General features: G+C 53.9%; 3 protein-coding genes across 9 annotated transcripts; 1 reads left to right on the top strand and 2 right to left on the bottom strand.

The window, feature by feature from the left end:
* Nucleotides 1–1,886: 1,886 nt before the first annotated feature.
* TOMM6 (translocase of outer mitochondrial membrane 6) lies at nucleotides 1,887–3,219 on the bottom strand. Its single transcript, XM_081518688.1, has 3 exons — nucleotides 3,056–3,219; nucleotides 2,419–2,524; nucleotides 1,887–2,198 (listed from the first exon to the last, which is right to left on the bottom strand). The coding sequence occupies exons 1-2, from the start codon at nucleotides 3,181–3,183 to the stop codon at nucleotides 2,428–2,430; spliced, it is 225 nt and encodes a 74-aa protein (XP_081374814.1). The 5' UTR covers nucleotides 3,184–3,219; the 3' UTR covers nucleotides 1,887–2,198; nucleotides 2,419–2,427.
* Nucleotides 3,220–3,693: 474 nt separating this feature from the next.
* PRICKLE4 (prickle planar cell polarity protein 4) lies at nucleotides 3,694–10,385 on the bottom strand. 6 transcript variants are annotated; one of them, XM_081518648.1, is made up of 8 exons: nucleotides 10,373–10,385; nucleotides 9,655–9,710; nucleotides 7,561–7,704; nucleotides 6,777–6,884; nucleotides 5,873–6,010; nucleotides 5,381–5,584; nucleotides 4,609–4,813; nucleotides 3,694–4,137 (listed from the first exon to the last, which is right to left on the bottom strand). In XM_081518648.1, exons 3-8 carry the CDS (start codon nucleotides 7,690–7,692, stop codon nucleotides 3,764–3,766), a joined length of 1,161 nt encoding a protein of 386 aa, XP_081374774.1. In that variant the 5' UTR covers nucleotides 7,693–7,704; nucleotides 9,655–9,710; nucleotides 10,373–10,385; the 3' UTR covers nucleotides 3,694–3,763. The 6 variants fall into 6 exon arrangements, with proteins under 6 accessions (XP_081374774.1, XP_081374770.1, XP_081374771.1 ...); XM_081518644.1 differs by lacking the exon at nucleotides 10,373–10,385 and adding an exon at nucleotides 8,301–8,613 and having other exon boundaries at nucleotides 9,655–9,846; XM_081518645.1 differs by lacking the exons at nucleotides 9,655–9,710; nucleotides 10,373–10,385 and adding exons at nucleotides 8,301–8,613; nucleotides 9,753–9,846.
* A 230-nt stretch (nucleotides 10,386–10,615) lies between these two features.
* FRS3 (fibroblast growth factor receptor substrate 3) lies at nucleotides 10,616–20,154 on the top strand. 2 transcript variants are annotated; one of them, XM_081518593.1, is made up of 7 exons: nucleotides 10,616–10,705; nucleotides 12,296–12,439; nucleotides 14,237–14,325; nucleotides 15,144–15,330; nucleotides 17,510–17,671; nucleotides 18,476–18,633; nucleotides 18,908–20,154. In XM_081518593.1, the coding sequence occupies exons 3-7, from the start codon at nucleotides 14,260–14,262 to the stop codon at nucleotides 19,820–19,822; spliced, it is 1,488 nt and encodes a 495-aa protein (XP_081374719.1). In that variant the 5' UTR covers nucleotides 10,616–10,705; nucleotides 12,296–12,439; nucleotides 14,237–14,259; the 3' UTR covers nucleotides 19,823–20,154. The 2 variants fall into 2 exon arrangements, with proteins under 2 accessions (XP_081374719.1, XP_081374720.1); XM_081518594.1 differs by lacking the exon at nucleotides 12,296–12,439 and having other exon boundaries at nucleotides 10,617–10,705.
* The last annotated feature ends 1,481 nt before the right edge of the window (nucleotides 20,155–21,635 follow it).

Genomic DNA, 21,635 nt, shown 5'->3' with positions numbered 1-21,635 from the left:
GCATCTCCCTGGTGGTTAATTCTTTTTTGAAGTTAGCACTAAAATTGAAAAGCGCCTTCTAAATGTGACTGTGAGTTTAGTTTTTATCTTCCATGTTTAAATTAATCATTTTCTTGGTCTAGGACTTTGACTTTAACCACTGTGTATTCAACCCAAACACTGCTCTAAGCACATCTCAGTCACTAGAGCACTGAAGTGAATGGTCATTTTTGTGGACTGTTTCCATACCAAATTCTGCTGGCATGTTTCTATTTCAGATCTAACTAGGTAGTGTAGGAGATTTTCATAGTAGTGTTAACTAGCCTGGGCTAAACACATCATGACAGGATTAAAACTGACTTCCCTTGAGGAAAAATATTGTGTTGAAATGGTGAAAGCCAGGATTTTCATTTACAGAATTCATAATTATCCATCAAAATTTGGTGTAGATTTGGTAGCTTTAACCTGCTAAATTCTTATCACTTTCAGGAATTAAGCCAGTTGAAAGGAAACTTGACCATATCAGCTTATGGCTTTATAAACCAACAGCAACACTGTTACTTGAAGTGAAACTTGAATTATGCTTTTGCAAGCTGCCATGTCTTTAATTTTGGCCATGTTTTGAATTTTACCTTTGAAAATTGCTATCAAATAGAACTTTTCATAATTATGAGTAGCTCAGGTAGCAGACTTCAAGGATGTAAGTTTCACTCCTATAAAGAACAACAGGTGCTGGTATTTCTAGGTTTAGCAGTGGTCTGATGCAGGCTGACGGGGCTTAAAAGTTTCCTTCCTGGTCACCATTTGGGGAGTGATGGCTTCAAACCCAAGCCTTACTTAATGTATGTGACTTTTCCTCATCTTAACAGCCTAGTAAGATATAAACTTGTCAGAGCACCTGTGATCCCTATGTAGATTCTTAAAGGATCCTGATGTCATGTTAAGCCAGCCACAGGCCTCAGTTCATACAGGCTCAAACTCCTTCCTCCTAACAGATGGAACCTCCCTGATTAGAGCTCATAAGAAAATGGTGCTTTTCTTTAACGTATAAAAAACCTAATTCTCTTAACAGCTTTCTTAACCAGATTTATGCCAGCAGGGTCAAGAAGGACCATTTTATTCTATTTACCTTTAGTGAACAGACTGCTAGAGATAACGCCTGTCGACTTACAATTAGGCCACTGTGGTACATTTATACTGACCCTCCTTCCCAATTCTTGTCCTTTAATCCCATACCAGTTCCAGAGACTTGGCACAAAAAAGTAGTCTGTATATTTTTTAAACATCTAGTAGAGCAAATCAGCTAGAAAAAATTGCCAAGGGGAGCCTGTCTCTATGTCCGTACTTTTCTAAGCCTACATCATTCTTTCCATGCCAGTTCCTTACATACTCCATTTCCAAAGAACCCCAAACTCCTGGACAGTGGCACTACCCTGAATTTTAGGGTCAGAAAATAATCTCTACTTGTGAAGGAAGCAGCTTCCTCAAGCAGTGTCACTTCAGAGCCCACTGCCCAGGCTTATTCACACCTTCCCTCCACCTGCACATTACTGCCCTCGAATCCCACTGTATTATAGCAACAATGCCTCCCTGGTGCCTGGAAAACCCACCTGGTGCACTAAAATGCTATGCAACACCAAATGGCTTCTTCCCATAGTACTGCTCAAAAATGGAAATTCCTCAAAATAAGCTATTACCTATGCTAACATCACTGTATGGTGGCTACAGTTTCCATTTCTTTTTTTGTTTTACTATGAAGCAAACCATCTGTTAAAATCCATGTTTGGAACTTGTTCCTGTCTCTTTTGAGTGTGAAATATAAATCATGTTTTTATGATTTTTGTAAATCTTGACTTTTTACACCTTGTTTTTGTAAGCTGAAGTTTTCTTATTAAAAGAATAAAATCTTTGTGTACACACTTTATTTGTTAAAATACCATTAGATTATTCCTCAGGACAAGAGCAAAGATCATCCCCTGCAGAAACTTAGGAACTATGTACAGCATTTTACAGAACAGAAGACAACACTTTAGCTGAAGCCTGCCTGCTGACCAGAGAAGGGTGTCCTGAGTGGACTCAGCAAAGGAAAGGAAGTCAGGCAGGGAAGGGAAGGTGCCATCTGAATCAAACTTCAGCCGCCATCAGGACAAGTCTTGTGATGGTCACAGATTGGAGGCTGTTTTTGGAGGGGTCGAGTACAGCACAGGGGTTCCATGTGTCTGCAATCAGACAACAGGTGGCATTAGAAACGTAAAATTACTGGAGTAAAAATTGCTAAGAGACTCAAATCCCTTGCAACATCTGGAAACTAGGAATACCAAACTAGGAACAGCCAAGGGTCTTTTGTCAAGTCTTTCCGATTAGTCTGTGAACAGTTGATCTAAGCTATTTCTTCTCCCAGCCTCTAGGACTCCTGAAAGAACAGTGGTTAGTACTTACCTTCACAGGCTAGACCCCAGGCTGAGGTGCCATTAGGTCAATGTCACTCAAATTTCTGGCCAGCCAAACTCCGGCAGCAAAGAGGCCCAAATTGAGAATCAAGTTCCTGGAAAAAGCATCCCATTAACCCTGTGGTCACCGAGTCACATGTCTTTGGTTGACGACAGAGATTTGGGGGTGGGGGGGGTGTTCCCATCCTCACACTGGAAACCGTCCCCTCCTAAGAAGCACTTCAGAATCGCAGGAGCACTGATCGGTACATAATAGGTTGCCCAAGAAGACCACACGGTTATTTAAGGTTCGTTTCTACGTCTAATAAGAGCAGGGTCAAATGCAAAGGCCAATTAAGCACTTGTCCAGGGCCAAAAAGCCTGTTTGTTGGCGCCCCCTCCCCCAGGGTCCCCGTGAGCAGAGATTCTCTAGACAGAGCCCGGTGACAGAAAAGAGCGCTTAGGCAGCACGGAAATCCTCCCGATCAAGGACCTCAGCAAAGTACAGTCAGAGCCACAAAGAGGCCAAGATGCGGGTGGTGTAAAAAAAAATCCGGAGGAACCAGCCCCGGAGAAGAGAAATCCAGGGGGTACGCATAATGCGCGCGAAGGGCCGGAGAGGGACCGAGCCCCCGGGCCTCGGTTACCTCCGGAAGTCATTCCTGTCGGTGGCGAAGCGGTAGACGCCCCGAAGCCAGTCCCCCACGTTGTCTGGAATTTCGGGAGCTTCATTTGCTGAGCCCGCAGCGGTCACGCCGGCCCCACTGGAAGCCATAGCAGCACCTCCGCGGTTCGTAGGAACGCTCACCACGCACCGGGCGGGCGCCGACAGATCACGCAACTTCCGGCCTCACACTTCCGCCGGCTACAGGCCGACAGAGGGCGCCGCTGCTCGCGCTCTGACAGGCGTCTGGAGAACTTCCCGGGTGCGCGTCCGCCACCGCGGCCAGGGGTGGAGCGCCGCCCCGCTCCAGTCTCCCTGGTCGGGTTCCACCTCCAGCTCCCTCCTGGCCTTCGGCCGGCGCACCCGCTTACAGCCCAGGTGTTCTCCGAGTGATCACTTCATCGGTTCGGGAGGAGGACACTAGGGATGGGGCCGCCCAGCCTGTGGGGTGGGGCAGGGGCACTTAGTGGGGGATGCGTAGCTTTGAGGAATGGGCTTCTCCAAGAGTCTCCATGAAGAGTCATAAAGTGCGGGGGCTGAGAGGAAGCACTCAAACCTGTCATCTCGCCGCCCCTCCCCAGACTTGGTCCTGATGGCATTCAGTCTAGGACTTAGAGGGGTAGGAGAGCCTCGCTCTCTCGCCTTACAGATCACCCCCCACCCCAGGCCCCCCTTTCTCCAGGCTGCGCCACTAGCAAATGGTACAGTGCCTCCTGGAGGTGTCCCTGTCCCCAGTTCGGAGAGTGCCCGGGGTCTCCCAGGGCCGGGGAAGGCGCTGGCCTAAGAAAAAGCCTTCGGGTTCCGATTCAGAGGAAGAGGAGCAGGTGGGGCAGGGAGTGTCCTCCTTGGGATCAAGGGGCGTCTCTAGGCGGCCCTGCGCTTGCCCTTGGCGTGCCTCCGTCTGGTCCCCAGCTCGATACTCCTGTTCTGCGCTGGATCCAAGCATCCCGCTCCGGGTTTCCAGACTGGAGCTGGCGGCAGTGGCAAGAAGGGTTGCCCGGGAGATGGTCGCGGCATTCGGCTGGGAGCAGTCCGGGTCTCCAACTCTGCAGAGCCCCTCCTCTCCTGTTATGGGCGGGGTCAGAAACGCCCATCTCAGAGCCGCGAGTCTCCTTCTCCCAGATTCGGGCGGGGCAGCGGCCAGAAGCCAGTCCCAGTCCAGGCCCAGCCTCCCGCCCCGCCCCGAGCCGTGCGCGCCGCCGCCGTGGGTCCGCTCCGGGCTCCCGCCCCTCCCCGCCTCCGCCCAGCAGAGGGCGGCCGCGGCCCCAGCCCAGGAGTGAGTCCCGCGCCGCAGCCCCAACGGCGGCGCGGGGTGGGTTCTGGAGGCCCCCGGAGCGCGCCGGCCCGGGACGCGCGGTGAGAGCTGCGGGCCCCGAAGCTCGGGTCTGGGGGTGCGGTGGGGGGACGGGGGCGCTGCTGGAGGGGCGGGACGGCGTGGTACCGGGGTGAGGGTCCCAGCCCGGGAGAACCACCCCCCTCAGCCTAGCCCGAGCCGCTGCCCCCTTCCCCTTTGATCTTCACCTTCTCCTCCCTTACCCGGGGACTCCCTGCTTTCCAGTGTCGGGGCCGGACTCGAACCCGCATCCGAATAGCGACGCTCAAAGCAGCTGGGGCAACAGGGGCCGCCCCCCGGCAGGGCATAACGTCCCCCGCCCAAGGGCCCGGCGCAGTCCTGGCAGCAGAAGTGGTTTTCGTGCCAGCGCCGTCCCTCGGCCTCGGTGCAGCGCCGGGAGAAAATCAGCTGAGAGAGGGAGAGGGGAACGGTTCATTCATTCATTCACTCATTCATTCATCCAATAACCACGCCTTATACCCAGTTGACGCTAAAGCACGTCTGCAGACATTCCCATTTGATCTACTCAAACACTCTCGGACGCCGGGAGGGCTGATTGGCTTAGCGGGGATCCCCCAGCTAGCAGGTGGCACATCCTGAAGAAGTGCGACCCGGGTCGCCTGGACGCCCAACCCAGGTTTCCATACTGCCTCTTGTGCAAATACTGAACGAGTTCCTCGCTGGAGCAGGCACCACACTAGCGTACTGAGACGATCGTCTGTCCTAGAGTCCCTGCTCTAGAGAAATTCAGTCCAAAAAAATTGAGGGGACTCTGCTTGCGGTGGGGGAGGGCACAAAGGCAACGGGTCCCAGGTGCCCAGAGCTCAAAAGTCAGAGCAAGGCGAATACAGAAGTCCAAGGCTGGTTTCCAGTTCTCTGTACCCCACCCCGTGGTACTGGAAGAGGTGTCCCCTTGCACCCTGCCACTCTTAACCCTGGGCAGACCTCCTCCAGCCCCTCCCTTCAAGGTTGTACCTGGTCACAAGCCGGGCAGCGCGGCCGCAACAGCTCTGCGTGATGACGGCCACAGTAAAGACGCCCATCGTGGTAGAAGTAGATGAGGTTAATCAGGGCCTGGCCACAGGCCTGGCAGGCAAAGCAAGCCTGGTGCCAGCAGCGCCGCTCTCCTGCCCGAGCTGCGAACACTCCGTACTCCCCTGGCCTCAGCCGTTCCCTGCACTGCGGGGCATGGGTGCTGGGCGGTCACAGGCTGCATATGCCACCCTCCAGGCTCTTCCATTCCAACCCCAACCTAACTGTTCTTCCCACACTTCCAGAAAACCCACCTCCACTGCAGGCTCCACCAAGAACCCCTACGTTTGGTTTCCCTTTTTCTTGAACATTGCCAAACTGTCAATCCCCAAACCCCTTTTCCTCTCCAGAGTCCCCAAAGCCATCCCCTTCTGCAGCAGTGAGAGGGCAAAGAGGAGGAAAGGGAATATAGTGGCCGGGTTGGGTGTTACACACGTTTTCACAGGTGCATTCTTCAAGCTTGAGAGGTACCAGGCGGGCCACCCCCTGTCCCAGGGCCTCCCGCCTCCGTTGGGCACAGAAGAGCCGCAGCTCGGCCAGCTCCTCCTCCCCAAAGGCCAGGCAGTAGCGCTCCTGCAGAAACAGGCGTCCGCTGTAACTGGGAGAGCCCCAGCAGGCAAGATTGAAGTTTGACTGGAGAGAGGAGGTTTAGCTGTTTGGTCAAAGAAAGACTGTAAAACCTCAAGGAGATGCAGGAAATAACAGCACAGATGAGCACTGAGAGAGGGAAGGGAGGTGGAGTACATCCACCTGTGTCTCATTCCCCCAAGGAATGGTGATCACTCAGGTCCTGATGGCCCCATAGCACTTAGCCCATCTTCCTGTACTGGGTTGACCAAAATGGTCATTCAGGATTTTCGGTAACACTGAATAGAAGAACCCAAATGGACTTTTTGGCCAACCCAGTATTTAGATCCTGGCTCACAATGAGCTGTGGCTCAATATCACTTCCCACTGGATTTCCCCTATTCCATATTCTCCTGCCTTGCCTCCCCAATTGAATTGTAAGCCTTTAGGCTGGGCACACATAGGGGCCTCAATAAATACTTAACCACCATACGCTCTACATTTGTACATTCCATTATCAGGTTCAAAAGCTGGTCATGTTCATTTTCTCATTTGCTCTTCAGCTAAGCATGGTGGTGGGCAGAGCGGATGTCACTGCCCACATTGTGTAGATGTGAAAGCTCAGGCCAGGGGTGGCGGGATGACTTCCCCCAATTAGTGGCATATCTAGGCCGTAAATTTGTGCCCCCCTCCCTTCTGTACCTCGCTTCTTCCCACAGTAAGTAAAGAGAGGGAGGCAAGAGAGAGGAAAGCTAGGGAGAGGGAGACCCACATTGCTGTCCTGTGGAGGGAGCTGCTGCAGGAGGCTCCGGAGCCCAGGCCAACTGAGGGCTGGGGTGGTGTCCAGGCCAGGGTGCCCCCAGCTCAGAACTTCAGGATCCTGAGGAAACACAGCAAAGGGAGAGGGGCAGAGCTCGGTTTGTCCTTCCTTCCCCTCCTGTCCTCCCTCCTTCGTTGCCACCTCTTCATCAATCCGGAACAATGTCCACCCTCTCCTGCATTTGGAGACTCTTCCTTCAAAGATCACAAGGATAGCTGATCCATCCACTCTTGTGTTTGTGGTCTCACCAAGGCAGGTTAGCGGGACACACCCCAAAACATATTCCCTTCTTATGCTTGAAATCACCCCCTTCACTCCTTAGAAGTGGAGTATCTAGGAGTATCTAGAAACCCCTAGGTTCTGCTTTGGCAATATAAGCCCCGGAGGAGAGAATTCATGTACACATGTGAGTAAGTTTAAGGAATTTGAAGAATTTCCTTGTGGTCCAGTGGTTAGGACTCTGCGCTTTCATTGCCAAGGTCCCAGGTTCAATCCCTAGTTGGGGAACTAAGACTCTATAAGCTGTACAGCACAAACCAAATTGTAAAAAAAAATAAGGTAGAGAAGTTAAATCCTGTGTTCTGAGGGAGCTATAGGGACAGGGATTCCTGCAAAGGAAAAGGGCTGCAAGAAGCTGGGCACAAAGGCTAGCTACCTCCCACTTGGTGGAAATGGGAAGAGGTCCAAAGGATGAAGGGGATGTCAATCTCAGAGGGAAGGGCAGGACTCCTCCCACCTGAGCAGAGGTCTCCTCAGGGTCCTCCTTGGGCATGTGGTCTGGGTCGCTGTCTGAGTTGCCTGGTGGATTCAGCTCCGGAGAGGCCAGCCTCTTTGCTTGGTGGGGCCAGCCAGAATTCAGCAGTGACATTGGTGGTAAAGTCTGCACAGAAAACAGCAAGAGGCCTCCTGTTTATTTGACCATAACAATGCGTTAGGCAGGCTAAGTGCTTTACAGGCATTATCTCCTTCAGTCCTCCCATCAGCTACATGAGTTAGGTAGTATTCTGGTCACCAATTTACAGATGGTCCAACTGAGGCTCAGTAAGTGTAAGTGGTCTGCTCAAGGTCACAAAGCTAGCAACTGGCAGAGTCAGATCTTGAGGCCAAAGCTTTCAGCTCCAGAGTTTCTGAAGCTCCAACTCTAGGGTCTCCCACACTGGGACAGAGAAAAGAGGAAGCCTGTAATGGAAGAGGAAGACATGCTGCCTTTCCCGTGAGCCTTCAGGTAGACTGGCCCCTGTTCCCCACCTCCCCAGTCATAACTCCCACCATTCTTCACTCAGCACCCAGGAAGCCTGCTTCCTCATCTCTTCCCACTTCTCCTGCTTTAGGCTTTGGCCAGGTGAAAGAACCACTTTACCAGGAGACCCTTCTTAGCCTCTCCAGCCCATACCAGCTCACCTTTCCCTATGCTCCAGAAATAGGTACAGTGATTTCTCACCTAATGTTCACCTAATCTCACCCCAGATTTCTCACCTAATGTTCCTCTTTGCCCCCTGCGCCTCTCTCAGCCCCTCATCTGGTCTATCAGCTCTTCCAGGACAGAGAAAAATCCTGTGCTTCTATCTTCTATCTCTAGTAGCAACTTCATTGGATAATTCTAAGTGCAATTCTTTAGCCCTCCTCTGGGCAAGCCCTGCTATGGCTACATTATCTTGGGGATAGGAGGTGACTACTGAAGTGGTAAAGGGATGAGCCCTGCGCACAACAAGCTCATCGTCTACTGGGTCAGGCATCGATGAAACCAGACAGCATGGGACCAGGATTTTGGGCAGATAGACACAGCATCCTAGGAAGAAAAAAAAAAAAAGAGTAAACTTTTCTAGAATATTTACTCTGTGCCAGGGACTTTTCTGGGGCTTCCCAGGTGGTGTTAGTAGTAAAGAAGCCCCCTGCCAATGCAGGAGTCAGAGGAGACTCAGGTCCAATCCCTGGGTGGGGAAGATCCCCTGGAGGAGGGCATGGCAACCCACTGAAGCGACTTAGCACCCACTGCATGCAGAGACTTTTCTAGCATGTTACATAATCCATCCTCACAACAATCCTGTGAAGTAGTTTCTATTATCCCATTTCACTTGAAACAAACTGAGGTTAATTAACTTGCCTGAGGTCACATTAGAAGGCTAAGGGAAGCTTTAGAGGAGGAAGTTGCCTTTAGGAGCTGGGATGGCAGCTGGGCACCGGAAGGGATCCTCAAATCCGTAGCCTCCGTAAGACCCAGCTTTAGGGCTGGGTACAGGGTTTGGACCATAAAAATTACACGGCTTCCCAGCCCTGAGCCCTCACCCTCTGCCACCCTTCCCAGCTTCCTGGCTCCACACCCATCTGCTTCCTTCCTGTTCAGTCCCTCAGGTCAGCTTTCCTGTGGAAAGCAGCCAGGATCGGGTGTTCACACTCAGGGCCGGGAGGGGACTGAGCCCCTCTTTTCCAGGTTCCAGTTTGCATGAAATCGTCTCACACAGGACCAACCCTCAGAAAACAGTCCTCACGCCTTACCCTCAGCCCTCACCCCAGGACTGCCTAACTCCACGTTCACTTAGCACTGGACTCCATCATACTAACATGCTGGATTCCTTCCAGCATTCTCCCCCTGCCCCTTACAAATAAGACAAGACTGAACCCCCTCCCCGTCGGGCGCAGGTGTAAACGGGCTCAGGAGTTCTACTTTCCTGAAGGGCAGAGGCTAGGGATTGATAAATTGGGGGGTGGGGTGTAAGGGATAAAAATTTCCCCGGACAGTGAGAGGAAGAAAGTTTCGAGAAGTTTCTGGTCCCGCCAAGTGCCCTCTTGATAGATTCCCAAGTTTTTTCTTGGGTTTCTCGGGGCCCACCTCCGAAGCGGGACGCGGTGTGGTTCCCGAGTCAGTTGGGGTTCCCAGTCCGGCTGCTGGAGTTTAGGAGAGGGGACGGGACTCCGCTGGGGTCTCACCCTCGCTGAACGCTGGTGTCTGGGCGGTTCTGGACAGACGCCGCTACCGGGCCCCTCACCCAGTCTCCACCTCCAGATCTAGGCGTCCGCCTCTGCCCGCCCCCGGGAGCTTGGCCCTTCCTCTCCCAGCAAACCCCACCCCTCCCCGCCTCGCGGGCCCCGTTCGCCTCTCCGGGGCTGGTGGGGCCCGACGGCTCGGGGAGGGGCCTAGAGCTGCTGAGTGAAGGAAAGCATTTGAGGGATCTCGGGTGAAAACGCTGCAGGCTCCACTGCCCCCACGCCCGTGGGCTTAGTCCTGGGACCCATCTCTGAGGGCGCTGAGTAGACACCCAGGAGCCATCGTTATGCCGGGTCCTCAAACACTCGCTGAACAGAACGCCTTTAGAAGCCTGCAGGTCTCCCCAGACCTTCCTTCTGGTCTCCTAGGCCCGCCCTTGTCTGTGTTCTCACCCCCACCTAGTTCCCTCCCCCTTGTCCCCAGTCCCTTTCTGGGGTCCCTTGTACGACCCTTCCCCGTTGCCTCCCTTCAAGTCCCTCCCACATCTTTCGTGTTTCTCCCAGATCCCACCCCCGGCTCCGGTCCTTTTTCTGATCCTGGGAGTGGAAACCTTTGGTCCTACCTCTGGTCCCCTCAGCCCCGCCCTGATCCCCGCCCCCGCCCCAGGCTCCGCCCCGCCCCGCCCCCGCTAGGCGAGCTCTGCCGCGGGCCCGGAGCGCCCTCTGGCGTCTGCGCATGCTCCCTGCTCGCTACTGCAAAGTCCTCCAAAGGGACCTTCTAGGCTGCGCGCCGGTCGCCCCCGATCGGGTCCGCCTGCCCGCAGCGTCTCGTTGGTGCAGCCGGTGACCTCCGACCCCGCCGCCGCGGGGCGGGGAGGCCTTAGCTCTGGGCGGGCGGCGGCTGCTGCAGCGGGACCCGGGAGCGGGGTCCGGCGCCGCCCGGGCCGCGGGGCGATGTGAGTCGGGGTGCGGCGGGGCGGGGACGAAGCGGCTCCACCGAGGCCGCACCGCGCCTCGCCGCAGTCTCCGCTCCCTCCCGAGGAAGTCCCGGGAGGGCGGGCGGTGGAGCCCCGGGGCTGGGGGCGGGGATCTAGGGACTACGCGCGGCCCTGACCTCCCCTATTCCTTCCCGGCATCTAGAAATTCCCGTCAACTCTGTTACCTAAATCTGCCTCTAACCTTCCAGAACCACCCCATCCCCACCCCCGACACACCTTCGCGTGTCCTGGAGTCCCCAGAACCCCTGTCTCCTGCAGATTCCCCTGCTACGCCCCCAGAACCACCCAGATGCTTCCACAGTCCTGAAATTCCTCTGAGTCTTCATGCTCCTCCATTCTCCTTGCACCGTGCTCAAATCCAAAGCATTTGTCCACCTTTCCCCAATCCCTTTCACACATTTTGAGTCCCTATAACCTCAAACTCCTACTCCCAGTCCACACCTGTCTCAGAGCAAAGCCTTCTCCTCCTGTCACCCGATGTCATCCCCTTAACTGGGCTGTCATATGTTCTGGTATCTTGAAGAGCAGTGAAGAAAACAGGAAAAAGATGCAGCATCCTCCCCCATCTTGCACCCTGCAGTTCTTGGCTTCACCCCCAGACTCCCTGTTGGTGGCTCAAGCCCCAGTATTTACCCAGCTGCCCGTCTTTACCCAGCCCACTGACCCCTTCCAGAGAGTAAGCCAGACAGAGGGCAGGGGTCCTTTTACCTGGAAAGTACCCAAAGATGCAGAGCACGTGGGGCCCTGGGAAATGACCTTGTTTTTCCAGAGCAGGAGGGTGGGCTTTCAAGGATCTCCAGGATCCTGGCTTGTTGACTTGTCCACCTAGGGCTCAAATGACTGAAATTTTGGTTGATAGCATTTGTGTTAAATTATAGGCCTTTTGGAGCTTGGAGAACAGAAAGTCTATCAAAGTTCCAAATGTGAGATTGAAGGAGCTTGTCCTAGAAGAGGAGAATGTTGATTTTAGTGGTGTTTGTCCTATGTACTTACCTCTAGAGGTGAAGCTCCATAGTTTACAGCTGTTTCCCATAAAAACTGGAAAGCTGTTGCCCTTAATGGCGTTGGGGTGGGAGTTGGGGGTGGCGATGGAGGATCTGCTTGGCAGACTCTCTCTGATACTTAGCAGCAACATAAAAACTAGAATATTGGTTTCCTGAATGTTAAGCCATTGCTCTTTCCAATACATCTTGGTGTCTTCTTGAGAGAGCTCTCTGTAGAGTTCAAGTTCTCTGCAAAGGTAAGGTGATGATCTTGGTATTTGTTGTAACAGGATTCAGAGAGGGTCTAGAAGTGCCTTAAAATGTTCTGGCCTCTCTCGGACTTCAAAGTCACTGTTTCCAGGGGAGTCTTTCCCTCTCAGGGCCTATGGGGCTTGGAATTTGTGGTCCCTTTGGCCTTGATCTTTCTTCATTGGCATTTATATCCCATTAGAGCCTGGAACGGATAGCCAGGTGGGATGGACTGACAGCAAGTCAGTTTCATTAACAATTGAGGGGTGAGGATAGAAGTTTTCCACTAACTTGTGGTCTCTGTCTCCTATGCTAGGTGAGCCCCAGGTGTGTCCCAGGGAGATCCAGGTGACTTCTCTGCAGACTGCTTGCCATGCCACCCCACCAAGAACAGGGGGAATAAAGTGGGGGTCCTTCCCCATGCCCCTCCCATGGTCAGCTCTCCAATGGCCTGGGTGAGGTGAGACCTGTGTATAGGAGCCACTTTTCTAGAATTTCCCAAGTTGGGAGAAATTGAGGGTGCAGGTCAGGATTGTTCAAGACTTTACACTTTCAGTGGGAGTTCTAGAAAGTATCTAGTCCTACCGATTCATTTCTTGCAGCAAGTTGCAAACGCATAATTTCTGGTTGGGATTGGTCCATGGGTTTGCTTGCTCCCTTAGGTCACTATAGCCTGGTGGTGTCATCTGTGTTGTAGCCACAGGCCCAAATGTTGTGACGTCTAATTTGAGTGCTGTAATCTGGGAGGGAAAAGCCAGATAGTAAGGCCTCTGGTCTCCCGTTTGGACAAAGGGGAGCAAAACAAGTGTTTGTTTTTTTAACGAAGAAATGCCTACTCAAGGTTATGAAAATAGTGCTCTGTTTTCAATTTCAATCGTCTGAATGTATCTCTTAACCATAACATAACATCTCATTTGAAGAGAATATCAAAAATAAATTTGAGATAGATGTCATAGCCTCAGATATGCAAATAATGCCACCCTTATGGCAGAAAGTGAAGAGGAACTAAAGAACCTCTTGATGAAAGTGAAAGAGGAGAGTGAAAAAGCTGGCTTAAAACTCAACATTCAAAAAACTAAGATGATGGCATCCAGTCCCATCACTTCATGGCAAATAGATGGGGAAACAGTGAAAACAGTGACAGACTTTATTTTCTTGGGCTCCAAAATCACTGCAGATGGTGACTGCAGCCATGAAATTAAAAGACACTTACTCCTTGGAAGAAAAGCCATGACCAACCTAGACAGCATATTAAAAAGCAGAGACATTACTTTGCCGACAAAGGTCCATCTAGTCAAAGCTATGCTTTTTCCAGTAGTCGTGTATGGATGTGAGAGTTGGATCATAAAGAAAGCTGAGCGCCAAAGAATTGATGCTTTTGAACTGTGGTGTTGGAGAAGACTCTTGAGAGTCCCTTGGACTGCAGGAGATCCAACCAGTCAATCCTAAAGGATATCAACCCTGAATATTCATTGGAAGGACTGAAGCTGAAGCTTCAGTACTTTGGCCTCCTGATGCAAAGAACTGACTCATTGGAAAAGACCCTGATGCTGGGAAAGATTGAAGGCAGGAGGAGAAGGGAACGACAGAGGATAAGATGGTTGGATGGCATCACTGACTCAATGGACATGAGTTTGAGCAAGCTCTGGGAGTTGGTGATGGACAGGAAAGCCTGGCATGCTGCAGTCCATAGGGTCACAAAGAGTCAGACACTACTGAGCAACTGAACTGAACTGAACTGAGATGTTGGGGTGATGGTAAGAAAGGAAAAGAGGATCTGAGTGAGGTGGGACAGGAGGAACAGGAGAAAGTTCCAGGCCAAAGTGTCTGGGACTCCTCACCTACAGTTTCTTTGCTGAATCTGGATGAGGCCCCCGGCTGGCACCCAGCTCCTGATGCGGATCTGTTCCTCTAGGTCCCTCCTTTTAGCCGTGCTTTTTACACTGCCCGGGCTGCCCTTCCCTATCATACGTCAGTCAGAATCCTACATACTTCTCAAGGCCCAGATCAAACGTTACCCCTGAGAACTTCTCTCCATCCCCCCATCAGCATTAATCCTTAACACATCCTAACTCGAGTTAATGTTTATCCAGTATGTGCCTGGCCCTGGATTGAGAGTGTGAATTCCTTGAGGGAGGGACTGTGAGTCTTGGATAGAGTAGGTGATCACAACGGGGTGGTTCTGCCAGAGTTCCCCAGAGCAGGGCTTTGGGGAGCTGGCTTTGATGATCTTACTGTCCCTTGTGTTTTTCCCTAGGGCAGGCAGGCTGCTCTGACACCATGGGGAGCTGCTGCAGCTGCCTGAACCGAGACAGCGTCTCAGACAACCACCCCACCAAGTTCAAGGTACCCACAGCCCCCTCCTTTCCCGCGTACCCAGAATGGCCTCCTGGGTTCTGCTCAAGCTGTCGAGTTGCCTGCCTAGAGAAGGTGAAATGACCTGCTGAGGCTGTGGGCTTTTTAAGACTTATTAAGAATTCTCAAGCTCAGGATCTCTGAGCAGGCCCAAGGAAAACAGGCTCAGTCCATTGCTGTTTTTGCAGCTCTTAGTCTTACTAAGAATGAAGAAATGCTGAAGGTAGTAAAGATTGTGCTTTCAGCACGACCTTCACTCCTGTCAGTGTAACTTTAAACAACAAAAGTCTGCAATGTTAAGTTTGCTGCTTGCTTTGGGAGGCTAAGGCCAGGCCCAGTGGACCTGTGTGCACCCCCAGCTCCTTCCACTTCCTGTAGGGGGTGCCTCTTCCTCACCCCCACATCTTGAAGCCCAGGTTTCTCCCGCTCACCAGAAGAGGGAGCCCTCAGCAAGGTCCTCCAGTTAGGGGAGTGGATGGAGGCCTTTATATTTGTTCTGCTTGGATTTGACTCTCCCAGGGTATTACGATTTTGAATTTACAATGAAACCTTTTCTCGCATTAACATCTGGTCCTTGGATACTAGCCATGGACCATTTGGGGTCATCTAATCTTGGATGTCTAACTATCCAACTCACCACCCCTCCCTGCACTGCCCAGATGACAACTAAAGCCTAGAGAATTGTCTTGGGTCACTGACACTGCCTCATCCGTGTCCCAGTAATCATGTGGCGTTCCTAGTGGCTCACGGACCCAGGTGCACACTTGAGGGACTCAGTCATCGTCCCCTCTGGCCTGTGCCCCTGCCAGGTGACGAACGTGGATGATGAAGGGGTGGAGCTGGGCTCCGGAGTGATGGAGCTGACCCAGAGCGAGCTGGTGCTGCACCTGCATCGGCGCGAGGCTGTCCGCTGGCCTTACCTCTGCCTGCGGCGCTATGGCTACGACTCCAACCTCTTCTCTTTTGAGAGTGGCCGCCGGTGTCAGACTGGCCAGGGTGAGTAACAGCCCCTGCCCCACACTGGGATGGGGACTTGTCCATGGGAGACAGATTCTGCAGCCTGAAGTCGCAGCTTGAGGGTCAGTGGGGAAGTCTGTTGACTTGGCAGATGTTGTCCAAAGAAGAGAACGGTCATGGCCAGGGGTGCACAGAACTAAGTGGATTCCCAGGCTGGTGCTTTTTCAGTCACTGCAGCTCCAGCCTGGGTGGCTTTGTGGGGTCATTTGTTGCACAACCCACGGGAAGCAGGCAGTGGTCCCTGGCAGAGTCTGCATCGGAAAGCAAGCAGTTCCTCTTCCCTTTGTTACTCGAGTTTCAGGGTCCCTGTTGCCCCCTCAGTAAGAGCAAACAGCCCACATCATATGCCCAGGTCCCTGTGTATAATGAAAGGTCAGGCAGGAGCGCTCGCTGCCTTGGGCCTGTATGGGGTGGGAATGATAGATCCGGAGAGGTCCACAGTGTACGGAGTAACCCTCATAAGGTTAATCTTTATCTCCCGTCACCTGTGGGCGATGGAGTGTGATATATTTGGCCTTCCTCCCCTTTCTCCCTGCAGCTGGAGGTCAGGGAGGAGTGGGTTGATCCATGATGTTAAGTCTGGGGCCAACCATTGTTCTTTGAATGGTGGGCATGGTCTGGGCTTGTCTTTGAGGACCCAGACCTGAGCTGCCAGAGGAATCCCCCACAGGATTGTGTTCAGTGCAATGTGGGGCTGTGACGGCAGTGATGGAACTAGTGAGCTCCTCTGATGAGGCTGCCAGCACAGCAGTGCGTCTCTGTGGCTGTAGCGGCCGGGAGCCCTCCCCTCCATGCACCTTAATGTGGAACTCAAGAGGCAGAGACAGTTAACGCTGGCTGAGCAGCGAGAGGGGAGGAAGGGGCCTCTCTGCTCCTGGTGGGGTTTAATCCACACTGGGGATCCCAGAGGAGCACCATAGATCCCAACACAGGGTTCTTCTAAAACTCCAGTCTTTCTCAGCCTTTTCTAAGCCCTTGACATATCTTGGAATCAGATGTAATAGAATAGAATGAGGAAAGAATAGTCCTGTTTCTTCTCCTCCCTTCTACCCTTTTCATTCCATTCCTGCAGACCTGACACCCCAGCTTAGTTTGTCTTTGTGTGGATACCCACATGCACATCCCAAGTAGCATCCCTGAGTCCTGGTCCCCATTGTTACAAAGGAGGATGCAGAATCCCAGGCTGGCCCAACACCCCAAGGACATCTTTGGATTCCCTGAGTCATGCATCCTCAGCCCAGTCCTGCTGAGGACCGTACATTGCTGCCTTGGAATTTGAGCGGCTGTAAGGGTACCTGCATGGAGGAGCCACATGGTTGCCATGCCATATTTGTCCTTTAGCTAGATGGCCTGTCCTTCCTTTCTATACCAGAGTTCAAGCTCCATGAGGTCAGAAGCCCATACACAGTAGATAGACACTCTCTGGCCAGGCACTGGGCTAAGTGTACAGTGAACAGACAGTGAACAAGACAGACCCTCCCACCCTCAAAGAGCTTAGAGACTGTTGGGCATAGAGCTAAGGGCTGGGGCCCTGGCAGAGCTCTTTTTTTCTGGGGAGCAAGGGGTAGCAGGTGAGGCGGAAGGTCATTCATCTGACACCATTCTTTCCACTTTGATTTTTTACTTCACTTTCCTTCACCCCTGTGCGCACACATTCTTATGAAAACGATTTAACCTCAGAAGAATATAGTTGAAGTACCAGATCTTATGGCTCAGACAGTAAAGAATCTGCCTGCAATGTGGGAAACCTGGGTTCGATCCCTGGGTTGGGAAGACCCCCGGAGGAGGGCATGGCAACCCACTCCAGTATTCTTGCCTGGAGAATCCCCATGGACAGAGAGGCCTGGCGGGCCACAGTCCATGGAGTCACAGAGTCGGACACAACTGAGCGACTAAGCACAGGACACTAGATCTTAAGATGATGGTAATGGATAGTGTGTGTTGGGGGAGGGGAGTAAAGGCCTTGGGCCGGCTCCTCCCATGGCTCTTGGATGTTGGAGAGTGTGTGGAGAACAGTCGGGATGCTACCCTAACCCCTCAGGCCTGGGACTGAAGTTCAGGGACATTTCCTGAACTCTGTGCATCCTTTCAGCCTCTCTGGTCCTCCCCTACAGGACGCAGGGTCAGAGGAGCCTCATTTCTTCTTCTCCTTCTTCAGGGATATTTGCATTTAAGTGCTCCAGGGCTGAGGAAATCTTCAACCTCCTCCAGGATCTGATGCAGTGCAACAGCATCAATGTGATGGAAGAGCCAGTCATCATCACCCGCAACAGCCACCCGGCTGAGCTTGACCTCCCTCGGGCGCCCCAGCCTCCCAATGGTGAGGAGACCCCTCTCCTCAGCACCCCAATGCACACACAAGCATAGGTCCAGGGAGCACTGGTCTTGGAGGCATGAGTCAGGCAAGCAGGTGGAGGATGGCTGGGCAAGCCAGGCTTCCAAGACCATCATCCATCATCAGACAACTCCCAGGGATGGATAAGTCCTGACCCGGACCAATCAGGTGACTCAAGCTGAGGCTGGGGAGTCCAGAGCCTTGTACTGACGGATGGTCGGGGAGCAGACAGGAAGACATTGGGTTTCCATGGAAACGGCAGTCTGGAGCCGTTTTGCTTCCTTCCTTCTGTCTACTGGGTCATACCCATATACCTTTCCTGACAGCTGGTGCAGCATCTCTGCCCACGGCTGTCTGGAGAGGTTCCCACAGTTTCTGCTTGTTCATTCACTGAATCACACTGAACACCTGCTCCGTGTCCTGCCCTCCATCGGCTGGCCCGTGAGGGACAGAAGAAATAGACACACGGTCCTTGATTTTGAGGAGCTTCCCTGGAGTTCACTGGCAGAGCTGGAATGAAGTGTAGGGTCAGTTCAGTGACAGCAAGGTGTGCCTTAAGTGTTTCAGATAAGGCTGTGATGGGGGAAGTGGAGTTCAAGCTGAGCTTTCAGAAGAACCGCGGAGGTTGAAGATCAGACACAAAATGAAGACGATGGGGACTGCCAGTTCAGTGGGGTGGACCCGTGGGGACCCTGGGAGTGTCTCCCTGTGAGAGTCCCAGGCTGCCACACACACGGTTGCAGGTAGCTGCCAGGTGGTTTAAGGACCCCTTGTCTCCTGTGTGCCCAGCTCTAGGCTATACCATCTCCAGTTTCTCCAATGGCTTCCCTGGCTGCGCAGGAGAGGGTCCCCGATTCTCAGCACCCCGGCGCCCCTCAACGAGCAGCCTCCGACACCCCTCACTTGGTGAAGAGTCCACCCATGCCCTCATCGCCCCGGATGAACAGGTGAGCGAGTGGCTGCCCAGGGTCTTCCTGTCGGCGTGGTGGGGGTGGAGGATGTGAAAAGACAGCACCTCCTCCCGGTGAGGCTCATGGGAGGGAGGAAAGTGGACAGGGCCCCTTCCTCTCCCAAGAAAGGGAGGCGCTTCCCTGGAAGGTTTGGAGGACAAGGAAGAGGAGATTGCAGCCCTTTTCCCACGTGCTTTTCCTCTCATCCTGTCCCCTGTTCTCTGCTTCTTCCTTGCCCTTGGACCCTCCCGCCCTGGACTGTGACGCCCAGTCCCACACCTACGTCAACACGCCAGCCAGCGAGGAGGAGCAGCGCCGAAGCCGGCACTGCCTGCAGCCCCTGCCTGAGGGCCGGGCGCCCTTCGCGCCGCAGGCCCGGGGCCCCGACCAGCGGGACCCACAGGTGTTCCTGCAGCCGGGCCAGGTGAAGTTCGTGTTGGGCCCCACCCCAGCTCGGCGGCACATGACCAAGTGCCAAGGCCTGTGCCCGAGCCTGCAGGACGCCCCCCACCACAACAATAACAACGAGGGCCCTTCGGAGTGTCCGGCCCAGCCCAAGTGCACCTACGAGAACGTCAGCGGGGGGTTGCGGCCGGGAGCAGGCTGGAGACTGAGCCCGGAGGAGCCGGGCTGGAACGGCCTGGCCCAGCGCCGGGCTGCACTGCTGCACTATGAAAACCTGCCCTCCCTGCCGCCCGTGTGGGAGAGCCAGGCCCCGCAGCCAGGGGAGGAGGCCGGGGATGACGGTGACTCAAGGGACGGGCTCACGCCCTCCTCCAACGGCTTCCCGGAAGGCGAGGAGGACGAGACACCGCTGCAGAAGCCCACCAGCACCCGGGCTGCCCTCCGCAGCCACAGCAGCTTCCCCGTGCCGCTGACCCGGCGCCGAGGCTCCCCGAGGGTCTTCAACTTTGATTTCCGCCGGCCGGGCCCAGAGCCCCCAAGGCAGCTCAACTACATCCAGGTGGAGCTGAAGGGCTGGGGTGGAGACCGCCCCAAGGGGCCCCCGAACCCCTCCGCCCCCCGAACCCCTGTTCCCACCACGCATCCGACCCGCAGCTCAGACTCCTACGCCGTGATCGACCTCAAAAAGACCGTGGCCATGTCCAACCTGCAGAGGGCGCTGCCCCGCGACGACGGGACCGCCCGGAAAACCCGGCATAACAGCACCGACCTGCCTCTGTAGGGGCGCCCCTCCTCCGCCCGGCCCAGCCTCCGCCTTCCGCTCCCGTGCCCCGAACCCCCACGCCGGAGTTCGGGGCTGCTTCGCAGAAGGGCACTGAGGTGGACCAGATGCTTTCCCGCACTGGCCAGAGTCCCCAAAGATATCAGCTGCAGAGTCCCTCGGTGTCCGGTCTGGGGACAGGAGAGGGTGACCAGGCGAGGAGGGAGCCGCGGTGTAAACTGTGAAGGGCCCCCCCGACGGCAGTTAGCACCCTCCCGTTCTGTCATCTGTCGCGTCTGTCGTCTGTGTGTTATTTTGGTTGAAATTTGGAAACATTTTGTACCTGTTGATTTTATTTATCAGTTTATTTTTCTATTTATTGTTTTAAATGTAATTTAACATATTTATTATTAATATAATTATTTTTAAATTCCGACGTGGTGGATGACGTCACATTTTTAGGGAGTTTGTTTTCCGGCATGGTGCTGGGATGGGAGTCCAGGAGGCCTCACAGAGGTAGGGGCTTCACTCTAGGGTGATCGTGGGTTTTGTGACAAGTAACAACCATTTCGTTTTCTCCTCTAAGAAGCCCTGGCCCAGAACTGAAAGTTGCCAGGGACGGCTGCACCGTCAAAGTAGACGGATCAGCTGGAGTCCTTGATGCCCAGAGGGGATCTATAAGAAAAACTACCCTGACCCTCCGAGGTTGTAGTCGGTGGGGGTGGAATTGAGGGGTGGGGTGCTGCACCATATTCACCTTCTCTGGACTCCCTCACTAAGTCCCCCTTCTGCCCTCAGGTGGATCCGACTGGGTACTGCCCTCCTTTCCCACCTTGGCCCCAAGGGGGACCCTGGATCTTCCTTCAGCGCCATCCACATGGCAGGGTCAAGACTAGAACCTTTAAACAGGACTTTACTGAAAACCCAGGAAAAGCAAAAAAAGTTAAAAAGGGAAAAACAGTGTAATATAGAACTAAATAGTCGGACTTACAAAGTGTGACTCTCCCAGAGAAGTCCTCCCTAGGAATGAGCTCTTTGGGGCATTTCTGACTGACTGCAGGGATGGGGCCCTCACAGAGCCACCACATCCAAACTCCTGCCTGGGCCCCTCTGCCCAGGGCTGCACGCTCCCACTGCTTGAGGCTGTGGTTGCAGAAGCTCCCTTTCCGTATCCGGAGGCTGCCTCTTTCCCCTTCCTCCTCCCACCAGCCTCCCTGCCTCAAAATTTCCCTTTCTGTCTCAAACCCCTGAGTGGTTAATCTCCAGAAAATCCAGGGTCTCTAAGGAGACACTCAGGGCCCTGCGGAGGAGAGGGAGCAGGGTTTGTCCAAGCCTTGGACAAGCCTTCTTGTCTCTGGTCACTGTTTGTGCCCCAGCTCCCTGTCCTGTGCAGTGAGTAGACCTGTCCTCCACACCAAGGAAACAGGCCAGGGCGGGGCCCACCTGCCTCCGTCCCCTCCTGCTGTTCAACCATTGCCAGGGGCCTCAATTCCAGAAGTGCCCTCTTCCCTGAGTGGGAATTAGACCAACCAGCTTCCGGAACCCCCTGACCTTGGGTGTCCCTCTCTGTGCAGGAAATGGGCAAAGAGAACTGGCTACAGAAGATGTGAGAGGCCCTTCACCTGGGGCCCAGTAGGATCCCAGGGTGTGGCTGGCTCTGAACACTTCTCTCCTTTACACCCTTTTGATCTCTGGACCAGAGGGCTCACCCACGGCAGGTTGGGTTTCATGCACTTTTCCCACACTGCAGTAGGGCAGTACTGCCCTCTCTCTGCTGCTCACCCAGGCAGGCAGCTCAAGTCTGCCTTCTCCGCGTCCTCCCACACAACCCCTG

The sequence above is a fragment of the Giraffa tippelskirchi genome, chromosome 8, assembly GCF_054371585.1.
Source record: "Giraffa tippelskirchi isolate mGirTip1 chromosome 8, T2T-mGirTip1v1.2.pri, whole genome shotgun sequence".
In the NCBI taxonomy this organism is placed as follows: domain Eukaryota; kingdom Metazoa; phylum Chordata; class Mammalia; order Artiodactyla; family Giraffidae; genus Giraffa; species Giraffa tippelskirchi.
This window is presented reverse-complemented; position numbering and strand designations above follow the sequence as displayed.